Raw genomic sequence first — 12152 nt, forward strand, 5'->3', positions numbered from 1 at the left:
TCTATCTATCTATCTATCTATCTATCTATCTATCTATCTATCTATCTATCTATCTTTCTGCTCTGTGTCAGATAGTGGCCTCCTCTAGTATGGGATGGGGAGGAAGAGAGGAAAAGAGGAGGGCAGTTTGGAACTTAATATGTAGCAAAAAATTAAAATAAATAAAATAAAAATATGCTCACTATGCAAGCAAAACATACTTATTTCCAAGTCATGATGCATAGAGACAACCTAAGGTTACAGGTCACCTAGAATTATACAACAGGACATAAGACCTTCACACCAGATAACGTAAAGACTATTTTGCACCTGCTAGAAAAAGGAGAAAGGAATGGAATAATGTGTTCCAAAGAATAATAGAGCTCAGGATGTAGCCCAGAGGGACTATGAGTTTAACTGTACAGGACAAAAGATGGATTTTAATAATAAATAGTCTGAAACATTTTTAGAAAGAAAACCAGAACTGAAGAGATTTTTTGCCTCTTGAATATCTCAAACAACAGAAATGTAGGAGTGAATAAATGCAGCAGGCAAGGACAGCAATAGCAACAAACTGGCAGTAGAGAGATCAGTAAGACCCTTCTTACTTATTCACAAGGAGACAGATGAAGGCAGAAATCTGGTAGAGGTAACAGCGAAGGGTGAACAGAAGGTACATGAAAGGGGGTAGGGAAATAGAGGGATAGAGAGGAGCGAAAGATGCCCTGGGGTCAAATCAAGGGCTAGCAATGAGAGGAAGGTGACCTCTGTGGTCTTAGAAAGAGAAGAACCTGGGGTAGCTAGGTGATGCAGTGAATAGAGCACCGGCCCTGGAGTCAGGAGGACCTGAGTTCAAATTGGACCTGAGACACTTAACACTTAATAGCTGTGTGACCTTGGGCAAGTCACTTAGCCCCAATTGCCCTGTCCTCCTCCTTCCAAAAAAAAGAATAATCTACATGGGGTACAGAAGAGAAAGACTGAAAAAGGAAGGAGGCCTTACTTTAGAAGTAGGAGAGAGTTTCACTGGTGAATATTCCTGTAAGTGAAAAGAGATGAGCAGTGAAGGGAGATAAGGTCTGGGGGACTGGTACTTGAAAATTCTATTTCTCCAGGGGAATGGGGAAAGGGAACCTATGGGGGCAACTGGAACCTGGAGGAGTGGAAGAGCATGAACACAGGGAGATTTCTAGGCAAATGTAGGGGGTAAAAAGGTCAGAAAGAAGGGGTATGGATCAATGGTGGATTGCATAGTCAGGAACATAGGGGATGAGGGGCTGTACCATGCGGCAATGTTAGGGGCACAGTAGTTAGAGTGCCCAGCCTGGAGTCAAAAATACTTGAATTCAAATGTGACCTCAGACACTAGCTGTGTGTCTTTGTGCAAGTCACTTAACCTCAACTTGTTTGCTTCAGTTTTTTTTTAATCTCTAAAATGAGGATAATAATAATAATACCCTCCAGAGTTGTGAGGATAAAAGGAGATAATAATTGTAAAGCACTTGGTACAGGACGTGACACATAGTAAAAACTATATAAATGTTAGCTGCTATCATTATGACTGATAAAAATAACAACAATAATAATTAGTATTGTTCTGGAAAGGAAGAACAATGGAAAAGAGGAATCTGTTGAGGTGAATCCTGTAAGACAATCCAGAAAACACCTTGAGAGGAGATGTAGGATAGACCAATGATGCCTTGGAAGCTTCAATAGCATGAAGAATACAGAGAAAAGAGAGAAACCAGATAATTCTAGAAGTCATGGGCCAGAGAATGAGGGACTAGAGTAAGCAGATAGAGAAAATAAATAATGAAGAGAGTAAGAAAGATCCTTTTTGGAAATGGATGCAAAAGAAAAGAAAATTTAAAACTAGAGAACAGGACTAGTGGAAGGGGAGAAGAAGAGAAAGGGGGAATAGCAAAGGAGATGAGGGGTTTGAGGTGAGAGAAAAAAGCCAGTGGATAAAGGGCCACCTTAAAAAAAAGATTTTTAAAAAGATTCAGTTACTTTTAAAAAGCTACTGAAGGAACATAATACTGTGTTTACAGCAAAAGAGGAATCTTTAAACTGAAAAGCTTCTGGATAGACAACACTAATACATATACAATAAGAAGTGGTTAAATTGGAAAAATAATCTTTGTAGCAAATTTCTCCATTAAGGGCTTAGTATCCAAGACATATAAACTGTACATATACATATGTCTATAATTAATAGCCATTCCCCAACAGATAAATGGTCAAAGGATATAAACAAACAGTTCTCAAAAGAAGAACTGAACCATTTTGGAAAACAACTTGAAATTATACAAATAAAGTTACTAAAATGTCCATACCCTTTGAACCGAGACTCTGTTATTGAACTTATAACCTAAGAGAGACATTGATAAGAAAAAGGTTCCCCTACATTCAAAAACATTTATACTAACTTTTTTGTGATAACTAAAACTGAAACTGAATCAGTGAAATAAAATAGATGCCCATCAATTTGGAAATGGCTAAACAAGTTGTGGTATATAGATGTAATGGAATATTACTATGCTATAAGAAATGATGTGTAATGAATACAGAGAAGCATGGAAATATTTACATGAACGAATGCAGAGTGAAGTGAGCAGAGCCAAGAAAACTATATGCACAGAACTACAAAACGTAAATGGAAAGAACTACACATCAAAAAATCAAAAGTAAATGTGACAAAATTATAAAGATAAAGTGGGATTCAAATGAAGAGGTAGGAGAAAACACTTCCAGCTTGTTTTTGGAATTTTTTAACTTATCAATAAGTTGTGCTGACTTTTTTCTCTTCTTTTTCTTCTCCAAAAAATATTACTTATTATATGGCATGTCTCTCTGGGAGTGGAATGGTGAAAGATACATGGGATACTACGGTGATATAAAGAAACAGGAAATATCAAGAAAAAATTTATTTTAAAAAATACTCTATATTATTTTGGAACATAAGGCATCAAGAACTTGGAAAATCCATAGCAGTACAAGTCAAAGATTAGGAAGTTATAAAAGCCATTTTTTTCTTTTCCAAACTTCTTAAGCGTATCTGTTTCTTAGTCTAAGTCCATTCCTACTTCCCACTGTGACACTGATAGCTTCATATTGATATAAATATTTACCATACTGTTACTATCACGGATGCTCAAGATTCCATCTTTAGCTGTTGATGCCAGCCATCTGCCGTGATATGACAGATACAGCATTCCAGTTCCATAATGTTTACTTGGCATTTTGTTCTCTACTTTGAGAACTATGTCTTCACTATTCTGTAAACCAAGAAGAAAATATCAAACTGTATTCAAGGTTATGAAAATAATTCTCATTTCAAATAAGAACAAACAACATCACTGTGTTGGCAACTTGATTATTGATATAAATGAAAAACCAATACATATTATCATTGAAAATAAACAGGTCCATATGTTTGCATCACCTCATGGGTTTTGCCCCTTTTTTCAAGTTTATTTTCATCTTGTTTCTTAAATATTTGATTCTTCCTCTTGAGGGGAATTTTCCCAACAAAAGCAGTTTTTATTTCCAGTCTGTGGCAGATTCTGTCAGAATGTAACAAATTCATCCCATACTTTATCTTAAATACCAAGGACTGATAAAAGGCAGAAAATGAAGACATTCAAATGGCTCTTGGTGAATTTAAACATCTGCTGATAGAACCCCCCCCAATCCAAATTAATCACCAAACAGTTCATCTGGTGAGTTTTTAGAAGTAGGGATGCAGCCCTTTTCTCAGACTCTGTTAATGTAAGTCAAGTTATAATATAATATCAAATTTGGTGAAAATGAGATTCCAGCTTTAGCATCTAAAGTAGGAGTTAACAAAGTTTCAGAAGGCTCCCCAGTATAGGGGAGAGGAGCCTGTTCTTTTGGATGTAGGTACCTGGCTAAGAAAAGAAAAATCTCCCTAAATATTTCAGTAATTACAAATCCATTTGTATTAATATCTCCTTTAAGTTTTACATGTTTATCTCCAACTGTAAATTACAAAGATACATATGTTTTCTTCTGTATGCCATTTTGAGCCACCTTTCCTCTTCTCTCCCTTCCCAGTCTCAAAAGGTAGAGACTTATATTAATCATATTATCTTTTTAGATTCACTCTTACTAGAATATACTGTGGTTTGGGTTTGTTTTTTTTTTTTTTTTGAAGGGAGAGGTGGAGAGAAAGAGACAGGATTAGAGGCATTTCTGAGGATGATAGGACTGGATTGGTTCCTTCAGTTAAAAGTTTTGGGCATCTGGAGAAGAATTGGGAGAGATGGAAGGGGGAGGAATGTGGGAGATCAATGAAATAAAGGTGAAAGGATAGTAAAGACAAACTTTACTTAGTTTGCAATTTTATGTTCCTAATGCAATTTGCCACTAAAAATTATCCACTATGATCCTGTCTCTTAACTTTTTGTCATCCCAATCCCTGTTGCCTTTGCACTAGACTCCCACTCCCTCACTTGAAATGCACCCCCCCCCATCCTCTCCATCTCTAAGTATACCTGCCCCCAAGCTGCTAGTGAGCACCGCCCCTCCCTCATCCTGTTGTCGCCATTTTGTCTATATGGTACCTCCTCAATAGAATGTCAGCTCCTTCAGGGCAAGGACTGTTGGACTTTTGTCCTTTTATCTGTAGCACCTAGCCCAGTGCCTAGCACAGTTAATTCTTAAAGGGTTGTTGGTTCATTTGCTAGTAGGGCTAGTTGTGAGATCCTAGCATCATAGCTATAGAGTCAGAAGGCATCATGAAGGACATCAGAATCCACTCTCTCATTTTACAGATGATGAAACTGAAGCCCTGAAGACTGTGTATGTGTCTGAGGTAGAATCTGAACCCAGATCTTCTTCATTCCAAGTCCAGAGCTCCCATCACTACATCATGATACTTCTCTCATGTTTGTTTAACATTGTGAAGCAATTATTCATTCCTTTCTTTCCACTACACACATATTCTGGAATCCACAAGAGAATCTTAAAGTCCCTTCTCCTAAGGGGTTTCTTTTTCCATTCTCTAGATGCATCCAGTTTTCAGCAAACCCCAGAGGGAATCAAATGTAAGCAAATCATCTTTTCTGTAATTCACTCAAGACATCTGGGGATTAAAAAGTTATACTAAGGAGTTAGGAGGAAAGTGAAATACTAAAAAGGAGTAAGTTACAACACTGCCCATCACTCTCCCTCTTTCCTTCTAAAGTGAAAATTCCTTATCATTCTTGGATGGTTTCTCCCTTCTTTTTTCCCTTTCTCTCTTGGCAGTAAGAAATGATGAAAGGGTTGGGTTTAGAGAAACTTAGAAATACTTGTGTGAAACTGATGCAGAGTGAAATGACCAGAGCCAGAAGAATAATTTATATAATAACAACAACACTGTAAAGATAAACAGCTAGGAAACACTTAACTCTGATCAGTGCAATGAATGACTAATAATAATTAAGGAAGAGTCATGATTATCTATGCTACCCACTTCTTGACAGAGAGAAAATGGATTCAAAATTCAGAATGAGACATACATTTTTGTTTTTGGACATGGACAGTGTAGGGATTTGTTTTGTTAACTATACATACTTGTTACAAGGGTTTTAGTTTTATCTTTTCCTTTTAAATGATAAGTAGGGCAAGAGGGAGAGAAAATAGATGCTTGTTAATTGAAATTTTTTAAAATATAGAATTTTTAAAAAGAAAAAGGAATGATTTCCTTTTTAGAGTGTACATTTAGGATTAGAGTTAGAGGAGAAAAGGTCACTGACCTGTTAATAAAGACAATGCATCCTTTAGATGCTGATTGATATTCACAAGGCAAGGAGAAGGTATGAACCTTTATAACAATAATCACAACATACAAAGCTGGAGGGCACTGAAGAGGCCATCTAATCCAACCCATACCTGACCAAAACTCTCAGTGGTACTGATGGTCATATATTATGTCTTTTCTTGAGGAGGGAGAACCTACTATTTCTTGAACCACTTATCTCACTTTTGGACAGCTCCAATTTTTAGGAAGTTTTTTCTTGAATCAAGCTGAAATTGACCACTTTTAGAGATCCTATAGATCATTTAGTCCAACTCCCTCATTTTACATATGAAGAAACAGGCCTAGATAGTCTGAGTGATCTTCTCAAGGTTACATAGAAGGCAAAGGGCAGTTAGGTGGATAGAGCAGTGGGGCTGAAGTGAGGTCATATTTCTGAGTTCAAATCTTGCCTCAGACACTAGATGTTTGACCCTGGGCAAGTCATTTAACCCCGTTTTCCTCAGTTTCCTCATCAGTAAAATGAAATGAGGAAGGAAAAGGCAAAACCATTCCAATATCTTTGCCAAGAAAACCCAAAAGGGGTCACAAAAAGTCAGTTAGATAGGACTGAAAATGACTCAACAACACTACACAATGGCAAATGTGTTAGAGATAGAATTTAAACTTATATCCTCTAACTCCAGTTCTAGAACTCTTTCTGCTACAATCCACTGTTACTGGTTCTCTCTGAGATCAAATGGAACAAGTCTAGTACTTTTTCCACAGACAAGCCCTTAAATTATTTTTAATTAATTAATTTTTAGTTTTTATCATTCACTTTTATAAGATTTTGAGTTCTAAATTTTCTCCCATTCCCCTTCTGAAGGCAGCATGCAATCTTATATAGTCCATATATGCACAATCATATTAAACATATTTCCACATTAGTTATATTGTGAAAGAAGAATTGGAACAAACAGGAAAAATAACGAGGAAGAGAAAACAAAAAAAATGAAAATAGTATGCTTTGATCTGTATTCAGATGCCATAGTTCTTTCTCTGGATGTGGATAGCATTTTCTATCATGAGTCTTTTGGAATTGCCTTAGAACATTGTATTACTGAGAAGAGCTAAGTCTATTAAAATTGATCATTATACAATGTTGCTGTTACTGTGTCCAATGTTCTTCTGGTTCTGCTTACTTCACTCAGCATCAGGTCACATAAGTCTTTCCAGATTTTTATGAAATCCACCTACTTATTATTTCTTATGGAACAAAGTATTCCATTACATTCATATACCACAACTTTTTCAGACATTCCTCAATTGTTAGGCATCCCCTAAATGTCTAATTCTTTGCTACCAGAAAAAAACTGCTATACATACTTTTTGTACATGTGGGTCCTTTTCCCTTTTTTAGGATTTTGTTGAGATAAGACCTAATAGTAGTATTAATGGACCAAGGGATATGCACAGTTTGGTTGCCCTTTGGGCAAAGTTTCAAATTGCTCTCCAGAATGGTTGGATCAGTGCACAGTCCCACCAACAATGCATTAGTGTTCCAATTTTCCTACATCTTCTCCAACATTCATTATGTTCCTGTTTTGTCATATTAACCAATCTGATAGGTGTGAGGTGGTACCTCAGAGTTGTTTTGATTTGCATTTCTCTCATCAACAGTAATTTAGAGCATTTTTTCATGTGACCATAGATAGCTTTAATTTCTTCATCTGTAAACTGCCTGTTCATATCCTTTGACCATTTATCAGTTGGGGAATGACTTATATTCTTATAAATCTAACTCAGTTCTCTATATATTTTATTAATGAAAGCCTTGAAATTCTTAAAGACAATTATATCTTCCCAAGTACTCTTCAAATGAGCATCACATTTCGTGGTTTCCAGTCTACTCACCATCCTAATTACCATCTAAATTCACTCCTATTTTTCATGACCTTCCTAAAATATGCCACCAAGAACTGAATACAGTATTCCAGGGCAAAGTACAATAAAACTATCATCTTTGTTGTGAACATTATGCCTCTTTTCATGCTGCATAGGATAGCACTAGTTTTGGGGTCTACCATGTCACATTGTTGAATTATCTTGAGCTTTCAGTACACTAAAATACTCCAGTTATTTTTTCTCATGGGTTAACACTTCAATTACCATTGTAAACATATAAAACACCTCTATCATTTATTTAGGTATAGGAAATAAGAAAAGGAAGAAAAAAGGAAAGAAAATTCATTTATTCATACATACTAACCTGCACTCCTGTTTTTTCTTATGTTTATCTAAGAAACTTGGCTTATTAACTACTGCCTCCAATGGTATGGTGTTAGGATGTATTGTCTCCTCCATCCCAACGATTATGAATCCCTGGACCTTGCCATCCAAACTTCAATCACCATCTACCACTGCCTGCTTGTTCTCTTATTCCTACCCTTTTTAGTGGAGTCCTTTAAAGTTCCATTCTAGATCTACCTACCCATTCCACTTTCCTCTCTGGAAAGCCTGCTCCATAATTAACAAACTTACTTTTATCTTAAACATTTTCCTTTCTCATTCCAGCCTCTGGTTCTCACTGAGATCTGGCTCCTTCATAACATTGCATCCCTTGAGGTTGCACTTTAATTCATACTCCTCAATTTACTGGTTATGGTGGGAGACTCAGAATACTCCTTGCTCCCCATTGCTGTTTCCAGACTCTTCTATCACAGATTAAACACCCATGCTCATCAATTGGGAATGGTTGAACAAGGTGTGATATGTGATTATGATGGAATACTATTGTACTATAAGAAATGATGAGCAGGATGCTCTCAGAAAAACCTGGAAAGACTTGCACGGGCTGATGTGAAGTGAAATATTTTGTGTTCACCAGCTGTGAATGATCTAGCTACTCTCAGCAATACAATGATCCAAGACAACTCTGAAGGATTTATGATGAAAAATGCTGTCCATCCCCAGAGAAAGAACTGATGGTGTCTAAATACAGATTGAAGCATACTTTTTTCACTTTATTTTTCTTGAGGCTTTTTTTTTGTCTTTTTCTTTTACAACATGACTTTTATGGATATGTTTTGCATGACTACACATGTATAACCTATATAGAAATGATTACATTCTCAGTGAGGGGTAGGAGTGAGGAGGGAAGAAGGCAGAGAATATGGAATTCAAGGTTTTAAAAATGAATGTTAAAAATTGTTTTTGTAGGTAACTGGGGAGAAGTACTAAATAAAAGAGACCAAAAAATTGATCACCCAGTCAAGATTATGGTAACTGTTATCTATCAACCTCCAGGATATCTCCTTTCTTTCTCAATGAGTTCAGTACCTGTCTCATAGGTTATCCCAACTTCTGCCCTTATACTAGGAGATCCCAACAAATATACTGATACTCCCTCAAATATCCTAATTTCTCAGTTCTTTTATCTACTCATTTCCCATGACCTCTACCCTGCCTCAGCTACACATTAGAATAGGTATCACATTGATCTTGCCTGTCACCCACAAGTGTTCATGAAATCTAAATGCTTATTGACTGCCATATTTATGGAATATTCTATAATAGGCTCCAAATGAGGCTAATATGAATGCCAGATCAGCAAAGAATGTGTCAATTAAAATTCTCTGGGAGGAATCAAGAAAATGTGACTTAATCCATATATTTTATTTGACTTAGTTACTAAGGGAAATGATATATTAATATTTTACTAAATTAATGGCAATAGAGGAATACCTTTTGAGGAATACCATAGGTACAGATATATGGCACATGGCTACAAAAGCCATATATTTTTTCACAATCATAATCCAAGACAGCAGAGGTTAAAGGATGATCTATTTCATACTGAATCCTTGTAAATAATTTGTTTTTCAGTCTCCCTCTTTCATCACTATATTTGGCAGCATCTACAAGATTTGGGGAAGAGAAGAAATCACTTTAGATATATTTGGAATTTAACTTTTAAAACCAATAAAGATATTATGTAATGTGCTATTTATGAAAAACAAAAATGTTTGAAAAGATCACTTAACACTAGAAGGACCATGCACATCAGATGACACAAAAATTTGTTTGGTTCTCTGAGGTGTTCTTATGTTCCGATTCTTTAAGCAATGCTAATTGGTGAAATAAATCTGAATCTTTTAGAAGTATTTATACATTTTTTACTTCTCCAATATTAACTTTAAAAGGACCAGGTGCATCAGTTGACAAGGAAATATATTTGAAAAGCCCTTTCTCCTATCTATGTAAGTGTACTTTAAATACAAATAATTATAAGCAGATATTATTTTCCTTTGAAATAAAAAAATTCCATCTTACTATCTCTATTTTCTTTGCCTTGTGGATAAAAAATGTGTTGTGCCAACGGATGTAGATTGATCCTTTAAGAAGGTAGTCTAGTGTTAACAAGTCTTATACCATTGGATAGATCACTTATATTCTCAGGACTTAGAAAACTCAATATTTCAATAGATATGTAGAATAAAGTAATTCATGGGTATACAAAGAGACCTAAAACAAATATAAAAGCATTCTGGTAGTTTTGGCTATCTTATACTACTCTAAGTATAAATGTCATCTATAAATAGGTATGTTTCTGTTTATAACTATTAACTTCTTTTGCATCTACAGTAAATTGATTTGGAGAATTTATTTTTACATATCTCTTTTTGTTAGGGAAGCTTTCATTACATCCTTGTTATTAAAATAACTACCCTGCAATTTAACTGATCTTACTTAAAGTATATTTGAGGATATGAAGCAGAAAATAACATAAAATAATCAATTAATTTAGCAGTGGTTTAAGTGCTGCAAACTTTTCCAATAGGTTGAAAAGGAAAAGACTCAGGACGAAGTTAGTAATGGTATATTTGCTATGAAATGGTAATACATAATAATTTATTAATTCTCAGTAATTTAGTAATAATTATACTTAATAATAACTTGTCATTATGTTTCTTTATTACCTGCTAAGATTTCATCAGTCAGAGTGAACATTTCTAGCTTGCTTCTATTTTCTGAAGATTCAAGGACCGTTACTTGAATTTTGTTAGTTCCCCAAACACAAACTGTAGATATCTGTAAAATGTTACCACTCACCTCTGAAAATAGACATTAGTAGACATATGCAGAAATTGTTATTGGTGATCATTTTAAGAAATTTGCTTATTCAGATTGAAACATCTAATTACAAGCTACTCCATGATTAAATTTCTATATCTGAAATTTCTAGGTGGGACCAATAGGATTTTATTTATAGAGTAACTCTACAATCCAAAGTAGACATTTTATTCACAAATAACATATTCTTTTAGCAAGCCTCTAGGACTCTATATTTATAGTATTTTTGGCATTTCACATTTTGAAGACAGTGACATTCAGAAAGTAGTTTTCATATATATGACCTAAAATTATTTCTACTTCCACCATGTCTGAAGCTTAATGTGATTTCACTGATTTGTGTAGGGAACAAATAAAGGATGTGTGCGCAGCAAAACATGAGGTAGAGATCTCCATCAAAAGTCAAATATTAATGTAATCATATTCAAGGATGAATGAATACAACTTATCATTTGAAACCAAGAAGACATTGGCTTTGTATGCAACTTGTCTCTAAACTTCTGTGTTTGTAAAACTCTTATTTCTAAATACACTGTGAAAAGTTTTGTAAACTTCACAATCATAGTTGTTACACTCATAGTTCATTCATTCTCAAAACTCTGATCCTTTGGAGGAAAGTCACCAAAATATCTAAATTAATAGATACTGCCTCTGTATGTATATTACCTGTAAATCCAATAATCCTGAATGTTTCTGAGGCTTTGGAACTTAATAAGAAGATATGTCTATCAGATGTTCCAATGATCAAAAATATACCGTGCTGATCATAACTATAAAAAACAAAGAGAATTATATTGTAGATTTTTTTTCTTATTATAAGAGAATATGTGAAAGGGACTTTAGAGGTGATTTAGTCCAACCCTTCCCCATTTTACAGATGAGGAGACTGAGGCCCAGAGATTAAATGATTTATCCAAAATGACAGAGGTCATAAGTAGCAGATCTGAATCTAAAATAAGATTTTCTAACTCCTTATTCACTCTTTGACCCTATGTCACATTATATTTCTTAGAGCTCTGATTATTAAGTCCTTCCTTATTCTCAGATGGATCTGTCATTTTATTAATGTGGGTGTTCCTAGTAATATACACATGACAATGCATTCGAGCTCGACTAGCTTGTCCAGTTTTTTGTCCCTGTCTTTCCATAACTCTGCCACTGGGAACCCACCTAGTGTTTTGGGAAATGTTTGCGTGTTATCTTGATATCAATAGAACATGAGTGGAGCTCACAGATTATCCATCAGTTATTGTTTCCTCTCATTACATAGGCAGACTGTTTTCTTTTTCAGTCA

The 12152-nt window shown here is 35.1% G+C and overlaps 1 protein-coding gene across 1 annotated transcript in view; it reads right to left on the minus strand.

Annotated features, from left to right (window-relative positions):
- CFAP43 (cilia and flagella associated protein 43) overlaps nt 1-12152 on the minus strand; it is a 157594-nt gene that overhangs the window by 81191 nt on the left and 64251 nt on the right. The window contains 4 exon segments of the mRNA XM_069098895.1: nt 3111-3257; nt 9470-9642; nt 10705-10839; nt 11525-11628. Of these exon segments, the coding sequence (XP_068954996.1) occupies nt 3111-3257; nt 9470-9642; nt 10705-10839; nt 11525-11628 (559 nt within the window).

This window comes from Petaurus breviceps, unplaced genomic scaffold (genome assembly GCF_028583685.1).
Source record: "Petaurus breviceps papuanus isolate PSGF00001 unplaced genomic scaffold, PetGlider_PUasm1.0 37, whole genome shotgun sequence".
Lineage (NCBI taxonomy): Eukaryota > Metazoa > Chordata > Mammalia > Diprotodontia > Petauridae > Petaurus > Petaurus breviceps.